General features: G+C 36.9%; 1 protein-coding gene and 1 long non-coding RNA gene across 3 annotated transcripts; both read right to left on the reverse strand.

Moving 5' to 3' along the window:
* Positions 1-130: 130 nt before the first annotated feature.
* LOC139197461 (uncharacterized) lies at positions 131-1,348 on the reverse strand. Of its 2 annotated transcripts, none has more exons than XR_011582898.1 (5): positions 1,186-1,326; positions 1,005-1,078; positions 824-921; positions 643-740; positions 131-467 (listed from the first exon to the last, which is right to left on the reverse strand). It is a non-coding gene; the product is annotated as an uncharacterized lncRNA (long non-coding RNA). The 2 variants fall into 2 exon arrangements; XR_011582899.1 differs by having other exon boundaries at positions 285-467; positions 1,005-1,059; positions 1,186-1,348.
* A 12,910-nt stretch (positions 1,349-14,258) lies between these two features.
* LOC103432880 (wound-induced protein 1) lies at positions 14,259-15,158 on the reverse strand (the record flags this gene model as incomplete). The annotated part of the gene is made up of 1 exon (XM_008371089.4): positions 14,259-15,158. A coding segment is annotated over one exon (594 nt), but the record flags the coding sequence as incomplete, so codon positions are not given.
* Between the last annotated feature and the right edge of the window lie 3,123 nt (positions 15,159-18,281).

Here is an 18,281-nt window from a genome sequence, read left to right on the forward strand (position 1 = left end):
GATGCCCTTGAACTTGTACAAAAACACAGGTCAACACAAACATTTGTTTTGTTCTACACCCACAACATCCCTGTCATAACCAAACAAGCAATTATGTATATGTTTCCAAACATATTATAATAGATCCAACAACAAGCCAAAGTCCCAAGTTTCATAATGGACAAAAGTACAGCAATTCATCAATAATGAAGGTGCTACAAAACTTGGAATCTGCCCCAAAATAGAAATCCAACCCAAGAGACTTTTTCTCTCTCTCCCTCTTCCGCCTCCTTTCATCTATCAAATTTCTGCAACCTCTGCTCTTCTCCAATGGAGCTGAATTTTGGACACCCTATAGTTTTTGAGCATATGAACAACTTTCAAGAAGGAACCATTTCTGTTTGAGCGACGGAAATTAAAGTGTTGAAGCTCCAAACATGACAGTCGGATTCTTGCAGATTTCGAAGCTGCTATGATGTTTCGAAGATCTGGAAATATTTAACCATTAGTTCATTCTGAATGTTTGATATGTTATGAAAGAGACGATGAGGCACAACTTCAATGAAGAAAGCATGCTGATCTGAACAATAGAAAATGGAGTTTCGAAGCTCACAACAAATCTGACGGGTTGACAGAAAAATAATAACCAGTCATTCATCATACCTGAATTTCTTGAGTTATATAGCTCCGAGGGATCTCAAATTTGGATATGTTGTAGTTCACAAGCTGAGGAACAACTTCAATGAAGAAAGCATGCTGATCTGAGCAAGAGAAAATATAGTTTCAAAGCTCACAACAAATCTGACGGGTTGACAGACAAATGATAAACAGTCACTCATCATACCTGGATTTCTGGAGTTATACTGCTCCGAGGGACCTCAAATTTGGATATGTTGTAGTTCACAAGTTAAGGAACAACTTCGATGAAGAAAGTATGTTGATCTGAACAAGAGAAAATGGAGTTTCGAAGCTCACAACAAGTCTGACAGGTTGACAGAAAAATGATGAACAGTCACTCATCATACCTGAATTTCTGGATTTGTACTGCTCCGATGGATCTCAAATTTGGATATGTTGTAGCTGACAAGGTGAGGAACAACTTCGATGAAGAAAGTATGTTGAGATGAACAAGAAAAAATGGAGTTTAGAAGCTCACAACAAGTCTGACGGGTTAACAGAAAATTGATGAACTGTTACTCATCATACCTGAATTTCTGGAGTTGTACTACTCCGATGGATCTCAAATTTGGAGATGTTGTAGTTCACAAGATAAGGAACAACTTTCATGAAGACGACTTTGCGATCTGAGCTATAGAGAATGGTGTTATCTTGCATCCACTCAGGCTGATTAGTGGAAACGAAAAGCAATTCCACCAAAGAAAAGATGAAAAAGAGAGAAAAGCTACTAATTGCACTTGATCTTGTCTAGTCAATAGCATGCAGCATCAAACACACAAAAGTTGGAAATATTTTTAGATAAGGCATATGCGAATGTGTGACATCGAAACAAGGATTCGTTACTTTGACAAATTAGTAACAAGCGAGACACCTCATTCGGCAACTCTCTTCGCCTGAAGACTTGGGGGACTCCTACCATATGCTACTGCACCTTAATACTCGGCAGTCTCACAACCACTCAGTGACTTGGATTTTTCAAGTCTCCAACCGAGAAGTTTTCCTCACTCGGGAAATTAAGGAAACACTACCTCAAACTACATGCTTCACTCACAAAGCTTCAACAACACAGGTTTCAACAAAAGCAAAAATTCAAAGAACTTTATGAAGAAGGCTTTGGTGTATTTAACACAATATATTGAAATGAAGCAAAGCTTATTTATTAATATTTTCGATAAGCCACAAATATGTACATATACATGAGTCAAAATAAACAAACAAAAGGGAGCCTTCACAAAGGTTGCTTAGGGGAAGTCTCAGCAGTCGGTAGAGCCCCAGAAAGAGAAAGCACCGGAGGGTGGTTATCCGGAGCCTCAGTACTTGACAAAACCCCAGAAGGAGGAGGCATTGGAGGTTCATCATTTGAAGCTTCATTACCAGGTACAGCCCCAGAGGACGAAGGCAATAAATGCCTTTGGAACAAACCCACAAACCGCTGATGATCAAGTAAAACCTTACCATCAGATTCCTTCATCTGGTCAAGCTTCCTCTTCATGTTTGTAGCATAGTCATGGGCGAGCCGGTGCAACTGCTTATTCTCATGTTTGAGCCCTCTAATCTCCTGTTTGAGACTCATCACTTCAGCAGCCAATGATTCAACTTGGCGGGTTCTAGCAAATAGGCGTTGGGCCATATTAGACACAGAACCTGCACACTGAACACTAAGAGCCAGAGAGTCCTTAACAGCCAACTCATCAGACCGTTTGGAAAGTAGTCTGTTATCTTTGGGAGTGAGAAGGTTCCTGGCCACCACTGCAGCGGTCATATCATTCTTCATCACAGAATCCCCAACGGTAAGAGAACCAGTAGGGGATATGAAGGATGGGCGCCATATGTTGTCTGGAGAAGGCGTGGCTGTCTCTTCTCCAAGGTTCAGGTCAAAACGACGGTCGGAGGGTCCAGACATTTTCAAATGTGTTGAAGAAGGAAGAGGTCAGACAAATCAAGATCTTAGAAGTGCAAGAAATGAGCTTCTACTGGTAGAGATTCAGGTGTGCTGTGGAACTTAATGCCAGCCTCTATAAAAATCTGCACTCGACGGAGCTTCAGAAATCGAAGAGGCGTTTGCTTTCTCAAAAGCTGGGCTGCTCAGAGACCACGAGGGCCGATCACAGAAATCGAAGAGGCGTTTGCTTTCTCAAAAGCTGGGCTGCTCAGAGACCACGAGGGCCGATCTCAGAAATCGAAGAGGCGTTTGCTTTCTCAAAAGCTGGGCTGCTCAGAGACCACGAGGGCCGATCTCAGAAATCGAAGAAGCACCTGCTTTTTCAGCCTCGTCAGCACCTGTCACATGCACAATCAGCTTTGCGAAAATTACGGGCAATCTGTCGAAGATTTCTGGTGAAGTAAAAAGCACGTGAATCTTACTGTTCAATCACCGCTCTCCATATGCACCATCAACTCCTCGGGTACCACATATAACTTTGTCAAAGATCTCTGACAAAGTTTAGGCACGAGAATTTCGAAGTTCCAGCTACCCTACTATTACCCACAAGGGTAAAGGAACAGCACCACTGCTTGACAACTGGAAAGTCCCTATGTGTGTCGACCTCCGTGTTTTGCGGCAAGACAGGTTGGCAAGAACGTCCAACCTTTACTCACATTCGAGAAAAGACTCCCAACATAATTACTTTCTCAAAAACCGGAGTAGCACCGCTTTCCGAATCTCGAGAGTCAGATCCTCGACGGGATTGCTTGTTCGAAAACCGAAGAGGCACAACTCTCAGAACTTCGAGAGCCAGATTTCCTTAGATAAAGCTTGTCTGTAATCTTCACACGTAATATCAGTTTTCCAGATACCACATACCACTTTTTCAAAGTGCTCTGACAAAATTAAAACACGTGAAGCTGGCAACTCCCACTACATTGCTGTGACCAAGAAGGGTAAAGGAATAGCATTACTACTTGTTATTGGGAAATCCCTATATACATTGACCTCCCTCCTCAACGGACAGGCAAACCTGCAAAAATGCTCAACCCTTTCTCGCATTCGAAAAGGCACCCTCAACATAACCTCTCGAAATACTCAGCTTTATTTCCCCCCGATAATACCTCAGCAAATAAGCCACACCAAGAACAAGAGTATCTCATATCATCAGGGTCGAAAGCAAGAGTATCCCATATCATGCTTTCTCCCTATCTTTGTCTTTGTCCTTGTCCACACCTGCAGGACAAGGAGAAAGAGAGCAGTCAGTCGGAACCTGAAATCAAACCTCCAATTTGGAACTGACTGCCTGGAGCCTTTGCCTGGTTGCTTACTTAGCATTGCTCTCGAGTACTCATCCTCAACTGCTGTCAAGGTCACGAATTCCACCGGCAAATACCTCATGACAGTTGATCAGATATTGGCTCTTTACACTGAAGCTGCCAAGCGTGGATGAGTCACTATGAAGGAATGTTCTGAAGGACCATTTAAATGCAAAGGTTGCACACCACTTCTGCCATGCAAAAGATTGAAGCAGAAGGTTCAACGGTGAGCTGAAACAGATCACTACAGCACGACACCTTTCCATACCACATTCATTATTCCGTCAACAGCAAAAGTATCCCATATCATCAAGGTCGAACGTACTCTAGATTTGATGGACTTGTTTTGACCCTCAAATTTTTGAGTCGGCCTTATACTCTGAAGGGCACCAGAAAACCCTCCAGCACAGTTCAAGAATAAGCCTGTGGAAAATTACTTCTTCAAAAGCAAAAGTATCTCATATCATCTCTTATCCATTTGCTTCTCCTTATCCTGGCAGTTGAATGAGAGACAAGGAGAAGGAGAACAATCAACCGGAAGCCGAAGTCAAACCTCTGATCCTGGGTTGCTTACTTGGAAGTTTGACTACTTACCTTGTCTGTCACCTCTTTCGGCAGATCTCCTAGCTCGGCGACTTGGGGGACTCCTACTATAGGGTTTGTATCACACTTGACTAAGCCCGAAACTACAACTAAGCTTCAAGTGAAATTGATACATTACCTTGTGCGTCAACATCGGCTAAGTACACCATTCCCGGATGGAGGAAAGGTACTTCCAGAGAAGGGCAGATGAAGATCAGACCACACTTCGGTACTTAGAAGTTTCGTGATTACTCAAGGGATTTGATCTTGCAAGTCCCCAACCGAGGAGTTTCCCTCACTCGGGAACTTAGGGGAGCACTGTTTGTACCATACTTGACCAATCCCGAAACTACCGAGCACCGGCCAACGCTATACTGTCAAGGACCCAGAAGAGTTCCCCTCCGACCAGGAGGCCAATCACTACTCGACACGTGTCAAGATTAGAAGCCAATCAGAGCGCAGCACGTGTCGACATCAAGAACCAATCATAACATGACACATGTCAATGTGACAAAGCTACAAGTTTTTCTATAAATAGGGGTCATTCCCCCACAATATTGCCTAATGCCATTTGTGTTAAATCATTCACAAGAACTCACTAAATTGAGAGCTTGATCCTTTGTACTTGTGTAAGCCCTTCACTACTAATAAGAACTCCTCTACTCCGTGGACGTAGCCAATCTGGGTGAACCACGTACATCCTGTGTTTGCTTCTCTGTCTCTATTCATTTACGTACTTATCCTCACTAGTGACCGAAGCAACCAAGCGAAGGTCACAAAACCTGACACTTTCTGTTGTACCAAAGTCTTCGCTGATTTTGTGCATCAACATACTCCATGTCACTCAAATCATGTTGTTCACGTGTTTTGCTTGAAAATTCGTCACATGTGAGAATGTGAAGATAAAAGAGTCTCACTTTAGTGAAAGAAGAAACCTTGCAAGCGTTTATAAGAGATTGTATTACTCACTATATTGTTAATTAATTTTATAGTAGAACCTTAACTTTCTTTAGGATTAGTTGTTAATAAACGAAGTATATAAGCTAATACAACTTCAAAATCTCATTTTGAGACCCACCTCAATTTATAATTTGATAATTGCAGATAGCTCTTCAAACTTAAAATCTGGTCCGATTTTCAAAAATGACCATAAACAGTGTTTTCAAAGCTCTTTTTTGACCCAAGGAAATGACTTGGCCAGCTTTGGACATCAAGGACGTGAACCTGTCAATAATCTGGTATGGATAGAATTAGAAGGTGACATTTTCAATAAGCTTTTGTTGTGTATATGCAGCAAAGACTAAATCATAGCCTTAGGTGAGAATCCGCCAAAACGCCCTATTCCATCCGTGAAAACTGACTGCATACCAAAATGTGGACATCCATAGCAGTCCCCATCTATTTGGATCGAGCTTATTGGCTGCTCTGTTCCTAAACTTGACAATTTAGCAAAAGACCACTGTGGGCAAACGTATAGTGAAAGTACATGTACAATTGGCTTTTAACCACGTGGTCATGGGTTCGATTCCCACAGATGACGCTAAATGTTAATATATAAAATCAAGTCGATCTTGGAACAACGTAGACCGTAAATCACACACATCCATGGACACAACGATGTATAGTGGTTCACTTTAAGTTAGGGTTACATCCACATTGGTGTAAATCTGGTTTTTGCACTACGTAAAATGAGAGTTACATTATACATAAGGCTTGTTGCTAGAGACACTAAGGTTTTCCTCCTTTAAATGAGGGTGAAGGATCATTTTTATAGAATAAGAGTTTCCTGCGCTCTTACATACATTTTGAGTTAAGTAAGGAGACTCAAATATTGAGGCCCAACCTATAGTACAACAAAATTAAATTAATTCCAACATTCCAATTTTATTTGCATCCTAATCCTAATCCTAAATGACTAAACCCCATGTCCGAATCAAGAAACAGTTTGTTGCTTATATTCTTCTTGAAAAAAACGTAACTAAGCTTCTATCTTTTTGGTTATATTATATATTCTTGATTAATTTAAAAACCAATGCTTATCTGAAGGATAATCAACCACTTGGTTTTGGCAAAATGTGAAACCAGTCAAAACTATAAAATTTAAAGCCTAATTGCCGTCTTCAATAAATTCAAATCAAATCACAGACTTGGTAAATGCCGTAGTGCTTGTAACCAACACGAGCTGACTGAGTAATTGAAAATGAATTTCAGGCTTGTATTTTCACGTCACATCTTGCGTGGTGTATTACGCAAAGCTGGTCAGAGGAATACTGAAATGTCTCTATAAGTCTTTTCGGCTACCAAAAGAGTGAACTGCTGTGACGAAACTACCAACTAGTTCCCTTCTTAAATATAGAAATGTCTTAGTGCTTATATTAAGGGAAATAATTTTTATACCTTATTTTTTTCCTCATCTACGCTTTCTATGATATTTAAATTAAATGGAGCAAAAGAAGCTTGTAAGTTGAAACTTTCACGCGTAGAATACATGATATATACTTATATAGCCTATCAAGTTTAGTAGCTTGTACGTTAACTTCATAATCTAACTAGTAGAATCCTAGCTCGTGAGAAACATCGTGTTAAATTAGGTTATGAAGGAGACATGTATAAAGAGGCATACGCACACTCCACAATTAAATTAACTTAAGATATATCATTAACTCAAATATATAAACTGTACACGAGTTTATAATTCAATTGATTAAGCATATTTATCGTTGCACACAATGTTCTGAGTTCAGTTCTCCCCTTCCTTACTATCGCTTGAATCAAAACTCAATCAATAAACTACTTTACACGAACAAGTAAAGAAATATGTGTATTGAAATTTCTTCGATACCTATTTCCAAGGAAATAGGGGTTGAAGTGTAAACTTCACAAAATATCCGAGAAACTTTTAAATTTCGGCTAAAATCGATATTTTTCGTCAATAATTTCGACATATCAATTAAATGTCGACAAACTGCCTTATGACATCCCTAAAGTTTCATTTTAAATGTCCACGTTTTTTAACAAATTTCCATTATTTACATCGAAAACAACTGATTATCAAAATCTCTCGATATTTCCACAACTTCGCGTATTAATATTTTCATCATCGATAGTGATAGTATGTGACATGTTTGCTTATGTTCTCAAAAGTAGAAAGTTCCACAACAATTAATAACCTTCAATTAGTAGATTAATTAGTGATTGACCCTTTCTCATAGCCCACAAAATGCGCAGCTAAATGATTGAAAACAACAAACCATAGTGGAAAAAATGTAAAGAATAATGGAATGACGGGACCCAACTAGTGATTAATTATTGGTATATGATCTATTAGATTGCGTATATGGTGATCATATGATAAAAGAGGAAAGGGATCATATCCTTTCCAAATCCCTTCCACCAAATCCATCAATTCGAGTTTTTAAAATTTGATCATACGATTAAAAACAGTGATTCTTTTTAAAAGTTATAATAACTTTAACTGTTTGATTAAATTTTAAGAATCCGAATTAGTAGATTTCGTAAATTCTCTCTGAATCCCTTTCCGATAAGAGATATTTAAGATGATAATTTTTGTGTGTTTTCAAGTAAATTATCAGTCAATTTCCACGATCGATCGCGTAAACAGCACAAGTGGGAACTAGTCTTTATCTAATAGGAGCACCGGATTATCACCTGCAATTTGCATGGCCCCTCAAACTTTCATCATTTCCTACGTAAACAAAATTTGTGGGTTCCAGGTGGAAAGTCACTAAAAATAAAACAGCCCAAACCAAACAACTTTTATTTATTTATAATATGTATCACTATGTGGTTTTAGAAAAGCAACTGTTAAATTTTACATACAGAAATTTATCGGATCTTTGTAACGGTTAAATCATGCATAGTTGAGTGGTACATACCATTTTAGTTGAAACCAAACCAAAGTCTTTGTGTTTTTTTTTTTACAAACGATTTTGAAATTACCACTTTTTTTTTTCTTTTAAAAAGGGAACTAATTAGTGGTTTTGCCACGCTAGTCTACCTTTCTAAGAGTCAAAAGACTCAGAAAGGCATTTCAACCTCCTTTTGGTCATCATCGCATAATTCACTAGCGTCAGAAATCGAATCCAAAATGTAACGTGTAGTATACCGGTCTGAAATTTGTCCTCAACTACTAGCGACCCCGTGATGGTTAAATATCACGTTTTGTTGGGTTGATTCTCATTCTCTACTATATACTGAAGAGTAATGCAAGCGAGACAAACTATTTAGACTAAATTTTGTAAACTATATGATGCGGTTGTCGGTAATTAAATTTATCTAGTATTAATTAACCATGTTTATTTCCTACTTGTGTGCCATAGCCTAATTTGTAAATTTTGTCTAAAAACTTGGTTTACATGACATACGCTATACTGAATATGATGAGTTGATCAACTACTTATTCCCCTTTTTATTATGGATACAATAAGACTTGGGGTAAGATTGAGAGTGACAATTCAAAGAATATTATTTAAGGAGATTGGAATAAATTCCACATAAGATCCTTTCGAATGTTTTTTTTTAATACAAAATCCTTTCGAATGTTGGATTTGGATGCCTAAAAGGGTTCAACTATGTCCAAATTCTCCCAAATGGAATGGTTGTTCAAGAATATACCTCATGTAAGAGCATCATTTTGTTCTTTAAAACTATATTCTTTATTCAAAAAATATGGGAACAAAAGTTTAATTTTTGTTGTGAAAACATATTAAATATTGTGGATGCGGGGCTACGGTTCTTTAGAATCTTCACTGTTTATAGAATGCTTTGATAAAAGCGAAATGATTTCCGCTCACATTTTCTCTTTATACACAATTACGTATAACGTTTTTCTTTTGGTTCTTTATTTAATTGCAAAGCTAAAATTAATAGGAGCATGCAAAAGTGTTGAGAGTAAATCTCACGTAAGAAAGAGGAGGGATCTTGCATTTGTTCATAAGAGATTTGGTTGCTTCTCATATTGTTAATTGATTTTATGGTAAAATCACAACCTCTTCATAGTATCAGAGCATGTTGACCTATGCATGAAGCCCAACGGCCACATGTGCTCTACGTTGCCTAATTTATGTCGTCCACGTATTAGGCTTGAAAATTTCTTATACGTGATGGGATGTGTTGCGAGTGAATCCCACATAAAAAAAAGTCCGACATCAAGAAAATGAGCGATGTTGCATGTACTTATAAGAGATTAGGCTACTCCTCGTACTGACAATTAGCATGTTGAAAGTGAATCTCACTTGAAGAAAATGAGGAACCTTTCATGAACTTATAAGAGACTAAGCTACTCGCTATATTAACAATTAATTTTAAGAAAAACTAACAAAAAGTTAAAAAAAAAACTTTAGTTTTAATGAAAAATGACAAATAAAGGTGTAGTGAATAGTACCAGAGAAAGGTAAAAATGTGATTTTTCATTAAAAGTGAACAGTGCCTAAAGTGTTTTGTTAAAACTCCTTTAATTTTATGGTACAGCTCAAGTTAAAAAAAAAGAAAAAAGAAAAAAAAGAGATGTGATGATGTGTGCATCCCCCTATTTTGGCTTAATATCTTTGTATATTTATGTAAATTTGTCTTGATATATCATGTATAGACAAACAAGTTATCGCAGCTGCCGATCAAAGACTAAATCAAGGAAAAAGAGAGATCTTTCCGAGTTGATGTCGTCTTTTAACCCAAGTTTCACATATAGTAGTTGCAGAGGGTTCGAATGAGACCATGACCAGAGAGGACATCCTAATTAAATTATAATTTTGTAAATCACTCGACTTTCTTCATGACGATGGATGTCACAGTAATGTTACGTTAGATTATAAGAATCAAATTATAATTGATTGTTGTTGTAGCAATCAGAAGTTTTATGTCAAGTTTTGTGTTTCTCCAACCAAATTATTGAATATTATTTTCTTATTATTGAAGAGCTTTAAATAGTTGTTCTTCATTTAACAAATTGTTGAAAAAAAAAAATCTTTGGCTAAAATATTAGTGTAATAAGGGACCTATCATTAAACTATAAAAAATAAATCTGACGTTGATGTCAAATTGACTCCTAATCACAAAGGTTTAAATCCAGTCAGCAAATAAACACTTCAATTATAAGGATTTCTTTATGTCAAATATGCATAGTGACATTTACACCTAAAATTTGACATCTCCTTTAAAAATGCTCTTAGAATGCTCATCAATCTCCGTCATAATATATTAATTACTATGTGTGGTTAAATTATGTTGGATATAACAAAATTTCAATAATTAAGATGAGGTATCGTTGTGTGATCATCAAATTTTTTTCATGGCAGATTATGATGTGACGATTAAAATTACACAACAATATTGTCATAATGACAGGTTATGATGTGTTAATCAAAATTTCCACCTATTATTATTATTATTGGTTTGAGGCAATATTTGGTCGTGAAACAAAATTTTTATTAGCTGAAATGTTAGTGGAATAAGAGATCTACCAGTAAATATAAAAATTAAATTTGACATCGATGTCAAATTGACTCCTAATTACAAAGGTTTCAAATCCAGTCAGCAAATAAACACTTCGATTAGAAGGATTTTTTTTGTCAAATATGCATAATGACATCCACACCTAAGATTTGACATCTTTTTTGAAGATGCTCTTAGAATGCTCCTCAATCTCCGTCATTATATTAATTACTATGTGTGGTTAAATTATGTTGGAGATAACAAAATTTTAAATGATTAAGATGAAGATAATATTGTTGTGTGATGATCAAATTTTTTCATGACAGATTATGATGTGACGATTAAAATTACATGACGATATTGTCCTCATGGCAGATTATGATGTGTTAATCAAACTATCCACCTATTATTATTATTAGTTTGGGGCAATATCTGGTCGCATTTGAGGTTGTTTAGTTTAAAAATTGGAGAATTTTTAGTATGTTTCGGGCAATATATGTTCCGTTAAACTATTACTTAAAGATACAATAACTAAAATCTAATGGTCAAAAACTTTGGAATATAGGATATCATTGACCACTGCAACATGCAGCTGATGGATTCATTATGCTAGTGATTAAGGTCTTCTTCTTCAGTCGCTGCGTTCCAGTTGGTTAACAAGTTTATGAAAGGTCGAATCTGGTGCAGGAATTGTTGCGTTCAAACTGTGGCATATTAGCACGAATACGACACAATCAACGATCATTATTAAGTTTGGGGAACAATAATCCATGGACACAAATTGCTGGCGTGATAAAATTGGCCCCACAAAACAAAGAACACGAGTTACATGTGTGTGTGACGGATTCTCTTTCGGTGTCTGAACCATTTTACTCCGACAAGATGGGATCGACGGTCGGATATGTTTCATGTCCGTTTCCCCTCGGATCCCCATTTTGCGTAAAGAGGAACGTCTATCTGGAAAATACCATGCCCCGTGCATGCATCTGATGAAAGATCATGTGGACGAGCATATTCACCGTACACGTGGCTTATGATGTTTGATAAAATGAAATGTTCATTCGATGGCCAAAAATCTTGAGTGCAATTGGATATTCACGAGAAGTCTTTTACTGTGGTGGGAATGCAGTTCGATAACAAATGTTATTATATAATTAGTTAATTTTATTTTTTTCAAGTTTCTGGTCAACTGTATTATTACATTTGGTGTCCACGAAAAAATCTCTTGATATTCACCGTGTTCTATTTCTCTCCACATGTGAAACGTATTGCAACTTGGTGGATATTGCAATGTACAGTTTTCTCTTGATGCATGATATTACTTCACTCGGTCGAGATTGGAACAAAAAATTATACAACGAGTCACCTCTAGTTTCGCGCTTAAAAAAAGATACAGACTCTTTTCAGTTACGAAAATTAGGCTAGAATTTTAAAGAAAATAAAAACATTTATTGTTGAGAAATGCTAAGTAGACCCTCTCGAAAGTTACTCTCCATGGACTTCAGCAACCTTATGCTTTTTTGCCCATTATTTTATAAATTGGCATGAAAATTGACGTTAAACATAAGATGACAGAGACTTTATAAAGAGAATCATTTAACATTTTGTTTTCAAAATGTTTTTAATTTTCAAACCGATGCCAAATGAACGTTTATCAAACTGAGGCTACCCATAACAATTTTCCGGTCCTATTTCCTAACTTTTATCACTTAATTTTATATTAATTAGCCATTTAGTCAACAATCAGCACCAGCCAAGCCGCCACTTCGAAATTAAGAAGTGGTAAATATTGACTATTGCCTCGCATACGCAATCATTTATCATTCATATTTGACCCCCTCAACTGCCAAGGATTTCCAATTTTCCATCTGTCACGTGACGTCATAAATGTTTTATTTAATTTAAAATCACTTCTAAAATCCATCTAAACATGGTGGAAAGATATCATCTTCAGATCTCTTCCACTAAATTCACCTAATCAATCAATTAGGATCCTTGAAATTTGATTTAACGGCTACAAACAGGAGACCTCTTTAAAAATTATAATAATTTTAGGCGTTAGATCAATTTTTAAGTGTTCGGATTAGATGATTGGATGGACTTGATGGAAGGGATCCTCTCCCTTCCTTAAAACCGGTGTCTAACGAGCAATTAAAGCTAGTAATTTTCTCTTGTCGGTAGATTTATTTTAAACCAGTGTCACTAATTGAGGATCTTTGAACTCGGATGCAGAAAGATAGATAATGTTCAAACTCGAGTACGTAAACAATGACTATTATATGAATGTTAACTGCGTTGTTAAAACAAGAACTTGTTACAATACGTCCATGCAGTTACAAACATCGATTAACAGTCAGATATACTGCAACAATGTTTAGCGGCCATATATGATTATTAACAAGTGATTATATGTTAAGTAATCTAATGTTCCCTAACCAATCCCGTTAATCAACTAGCTACTTGGGTAATTGTATTTATAGGCTAAACGACAAGAAGATATGGAGGTGCACCATAGTATTCTCTGTGACAGTGTCACAGACTCACCCAGCTTCTCAGGTCAGGAACTGGGATTTACTCCACCTCAGTCATTTTTGTCATTTTAAAAAAAAAAAAGATCATCGTGGATTTTTTTTTTAAGGATTTCGGAGATCTTATGATCGTATATATCGTGTGATTATAAATTATTTAAAATTTAAAATTAAATATAAATAGTACCTAACAAAAATTAATCAAACGATGTATGATAAACCGTTAAGATCACAAAATCTCAGGATTCCCAATAAAAGGATCCAACCAAAATCCTTTTCCATTTTTTTTCAATAATATTTATTTTTATTTATTAAAAAAATAAACAATTGATGACAAATTACGCTTACTACACTTTTCGAATCTAAAAAAGCTATAAAGAATTCATCATGTTCTTGGACAGGGTCAACCAGCCCACTTGCTATGATTTTTCTTCTCAATAGTATTTGGGTTAGTCCTACACCGCTACACGACAAATCTGCCTTGATATATACGAAAAAGGCGTGCCTTGATATATATAGAAAAGGATGCTCGCCGGAGATTTTTTTTATTGATCCTTATAATTAATTGTAATCGTTCATCGTATATCGTGAAATAAAAAATTATTTTAAAATTTAAAATTAAATATAATAGTTCATAATAAAAATTGAATGTAAGATGAATGATTACGGTCACGAAATTTCTAAAATTACTATGAAAAGAATCCGGCTAGAACCTTTTTCCGATATATACTTCTTGTCACGCTTTATTTAACCTTAATCATTTTAGTATTAGTATTAAAATCCAAAAAACTCCAAGGATTATTAAGAAAACACGTCTTTATTGAAATAGAAGAGTACCATAACACGGCTACAGCCGCGTCGGGATATGACCAAAAGAGCCTCGACCCCATGGTTACACCCAACACCAGCACCACACACAAACGAAATTTCAAGAAAAGAAAGAGAAATGAAAAAGCGAGAAAGAAATACGGTAGGATAGGACTTCGGCAGTTCAGCCCATAACGAGTACCGGACAGCCAATGAGGTTATGACACCTCAGCCCCCGCTTATTTAGTAGTATTAGACTCCACTGCACAGGACCGCAGGGGATTAGTGTTATGGCTTTTAGATTGCGAGGACAAGACCCGGCACGGACTTTCCGACCCGATTGGAGACGCTGCTCTCCCAAACGGACGGGCAATGGAACGACGTAATCTCGGCTGTCGACGACGACGACGAATTGGAGGAAAACCCGGACGGCGAGGATTTAGAGGAGGAGGCGGGAGAGTTGTTCTGGGTGTTGTTTCCGAGGCGCGTGACGGTGAGGGAAGTGTTGAAGTACTCGCGGACCCCGGTGATTACCCCATTGGCGACAGTCCAGGCGTGGACCCAGGAAATGGAGCAGTCGCAGTCGCAGCCCTCGACGAGGACGGTGGGGCCGAAGGAGGCGAAGGACTGGGGGACGAACTGAAAGGGTTCTTTTTGGGAGCCGGTGAGGATGCGCATCAAGAACTGGTGGGTCGGCGGACCATGGAACCACCACTCGAGGTCGGGGGCGACGATCTGGTGAACCGTGTCCACGTCGCGGGAGCTTAGGGCATCATAAAGGGCGAGCACCACCCTTCGATTGCTGGAATCAGTGTCTTCCAGAGCTTCCTGAGAGTTAGCCAGTTCTTGCCTAAGCCTCTGTGGCGGGTTTAGAGCGAGAAATTCAAGGGTTTAGAGAGAGAAAGTAGAGAGAGAAGGCGGAAGTTTAGAAAGAGAAGGGGATTTGGGAGGAAATGTGAAATGAGACTTCTGGTGAGCAAATGAAGGTGGGGTTTTATAGCAGGTGGATGGTGGTGGTGCCGGGGGGGGGTTAGGATTCCCTGCTCCGTTTCTATGTCTTGGTTGATCGACCGACCAATTGGACTACTGCCTTTACTGCTGACCTTTGGAAAGAAAGTTACTTTGACCAAAATGGCCCTGTGTCGCTATTTGGTACTACAGTTTTATGTTATTTCTTTACTTGTGAGTAAGAGGTATTCGATTTGATTATTCGAATACAGGTTTGAATCACTTATTGCTAGTCCATTGTGAGACTAAACTCATCCAAAGCCTTTAGTGTAATAATATTGTTTGTTCATAAAAAAAAATGATCGTGTGTCGCAATTACGCATAGTTATTGACATAACAAGATTTGATTAGATTGAAAATCTTACTTATTGTGCATAAATTCTTCACAAAACTGAAATAACACGTTAGCAGTGTTATTATCCGAACGGACTCGAGTACTAAGTTTTTAGCATACTAATAGGTGATTGGTTTAGGAAATAAACAAATTGTATTCTCGTTGAAAAAAAACGTAATTACAACAATTTTGATGTTTGAACGAGCAACAAATTGTCACGAGTCTTAACTTTCCAAAATGAAAAAGGTATTTACTAGATTGAGATGGTAAGACGAAGACATCCTATGTCCAAAGAAGTTCTTTCCACAAATTTGAACGGCCTTGTAGTAAATGGATAGAGCATGAGGTCTTGTAGACCGGGGGGATATTGATGACGTGGCGTGCTTTTATAGGTTAGGTGGTGAGGAATAGGTGGCATGCGATGGGGTGGCCCTTGATTTTCAGGTACGCGTATCAGGGGCGTGAGGAAGGTGAGGGTTTAGGGGACACGTGAGGGAAGGGAGGCAGTCAAGCCAACTTTTCTTGACAATTTTGGGCCCACCTACTTTCCGAACCTAATTCTGTTAGTCGGTTAATTTGTGGGTGGCTGAAAAGTGAAAAGTCTGTTTAATTTATCTACGCTATTGGCTTCGTGAGTTACGAAATGTAAATTTTGGGAAATTTGAATAAAACTAAGGCCCATTTTTAGTTGAAAATCGATTTCAATTTCACTTTGGTTTTTATAATTTAAAAGTTATAATGTTATTTTTTGAAACTTAAAATTTGTAAGGTATCTTGAAGATCGATTTTGAAATCCCAATTTGCTTCTTGAAACTTGAAAATCGTTTATATAAAATTCAAAATTCGCTTCACATTGCATTAGAAATCAGTCAAGCCAACTTTTCTTGACAATTTTGGCCCCACCTTCTCATTCCGATTCGAGAGCCCACCTAATTTCGTTAGGTCATCTCCAACCGACCTGGCCAAAGAGTCATAGATCAAAATATAGCTCGTTTTGATACGAAAACCGTCTCTAACAGAGAGATTTAGGCAAAAAACTTGTAGGCCCCATATGGCCAAAAATTAGACACCAGGCCAACAGGCTGGCCATAATGAGCTAGCCAGCCAGCCCGATGCAACAACCCATAAACCAGACAAGTTCCATGCTTAATCACAGGTCGATTGAAAGAAACAATATTGTAGCAGAACCTCCCCAGGATCTTCCTTTTATTTTGAAACCCTTTAAATTTTAAATAAGGCCCGGTTTAAGTGATGCATCAACTTAATTAATTAAAGCAGCTTTAGCAAAAAGTTAATTAATTGTTTCTTCTTTTCGTACACAAAATAAACATTTTAATTGCATATTTTGCAAGTAATACCATCCCCAGTATGCCTATTAAAATTTCATAATATTATTTATATATTTTTCTTATATTATGTACTTTTTTTAGTATATTATCTTATGTACTTTTGAAAAAAGAATTATACCATGCTTGCGGACGGACTAATAATTAAACCTTAATTTGGGCTTAAAAAAATTAATAATACAACCGGGACGCATGCAAGAGAAGAGCCAAAATATCGTTGGGGTTTGGTCCATTGGCATGTTGCATATATACGTAATTAAATTTAACTTATTTGATAAACCTAACATTAAACTATTTAGTGACATTGATTTAGGTACAACCTTTTTACTATAGAAAACTAACGAAAAGTTCAAAAAAAATTTAGTTTTAATGAAAAATGACAAATAAATGTGTAGTGAATAGTAACAAAGAAAGGTAAAAATATGGTTTTTCGTTAAAAATGAACAATAATGGAAGTGTTTTGTTAAAACTCCATTTTTATTATTGGTTATTGTTCGGAGGTTTTTTTCGTTATAGAACACATTAAAAAATAGCCCGTTTCGGGTGGAGATGAGTTTTTTTGTAAAAAGGCTATGTTTTGGCCTATGACATTTTGACCCCCTTTGATTGGAGATGGTAAAAAATATTGTATGACACTATTCATTAAAAAATAATTTCTTGTAGGGCTAGAGGGTTAAACATGATCCTTTGGCCCCCTTTCGGTTGGAGATGACCTTACTCGGTTAATTTGTGGGTGGCTGAAAAGTGAAAAGTTTGTTTAATTTCTCTACGCTATTGGCTTCGTGAGTTACAAAATGTAAATTTTGGGAAATTTTGAATAAAACTAAGGCTTATTTTTAGTTGAAAATCGATTTCAATTTCACTTTGTTTTCTATAATTTAAGAGTCACAATTTTATTCTTTGAAACTTAAAATTCGCAAGGCATCCTGGAGTTCGATTTTGAAATCCCAATTTGCTTCTTGAAACTTGAAAGTCGTTTCTATAAAACTCAAAATTCGCTCGACATTGCATTAGATATGTTACTTTCTTATGTGGTTTGATTTGGGTGAACCATGTTATCGATTTCTTTTTTATCTTTTTCATCTCTTCAATTTCTTTTAAACTTAATATTCTTTGATTGTTGAATGTTGACGCATAATGAAGATTTATAATCAAATTTATTACATGTGGAATAGTCTTATTGGGTGTTGGATCCCACATATGTTTTAGGAGATGACCTATAAATTTCAAGGAGAAGATAGTGTTCACAAGTCAAAGTGAAATGAATTTTAGGTTTTAGAAAATAAAGTAGTGACTTTTGAGTTACATAGGGTAAAGTGAGATTAA

This window comes from Malus domestica, chromosome 07 (assembly GCF_042453785.1).
Source record: "Malus domestica chromosome 07, GDT2T_hap1".
Lineage (NCBI taxonomy): Eukaryota > Viridiplantae > Streptophyta > Magnoliopsida > Rosales > Rosaceae > Malus > Malus domestica.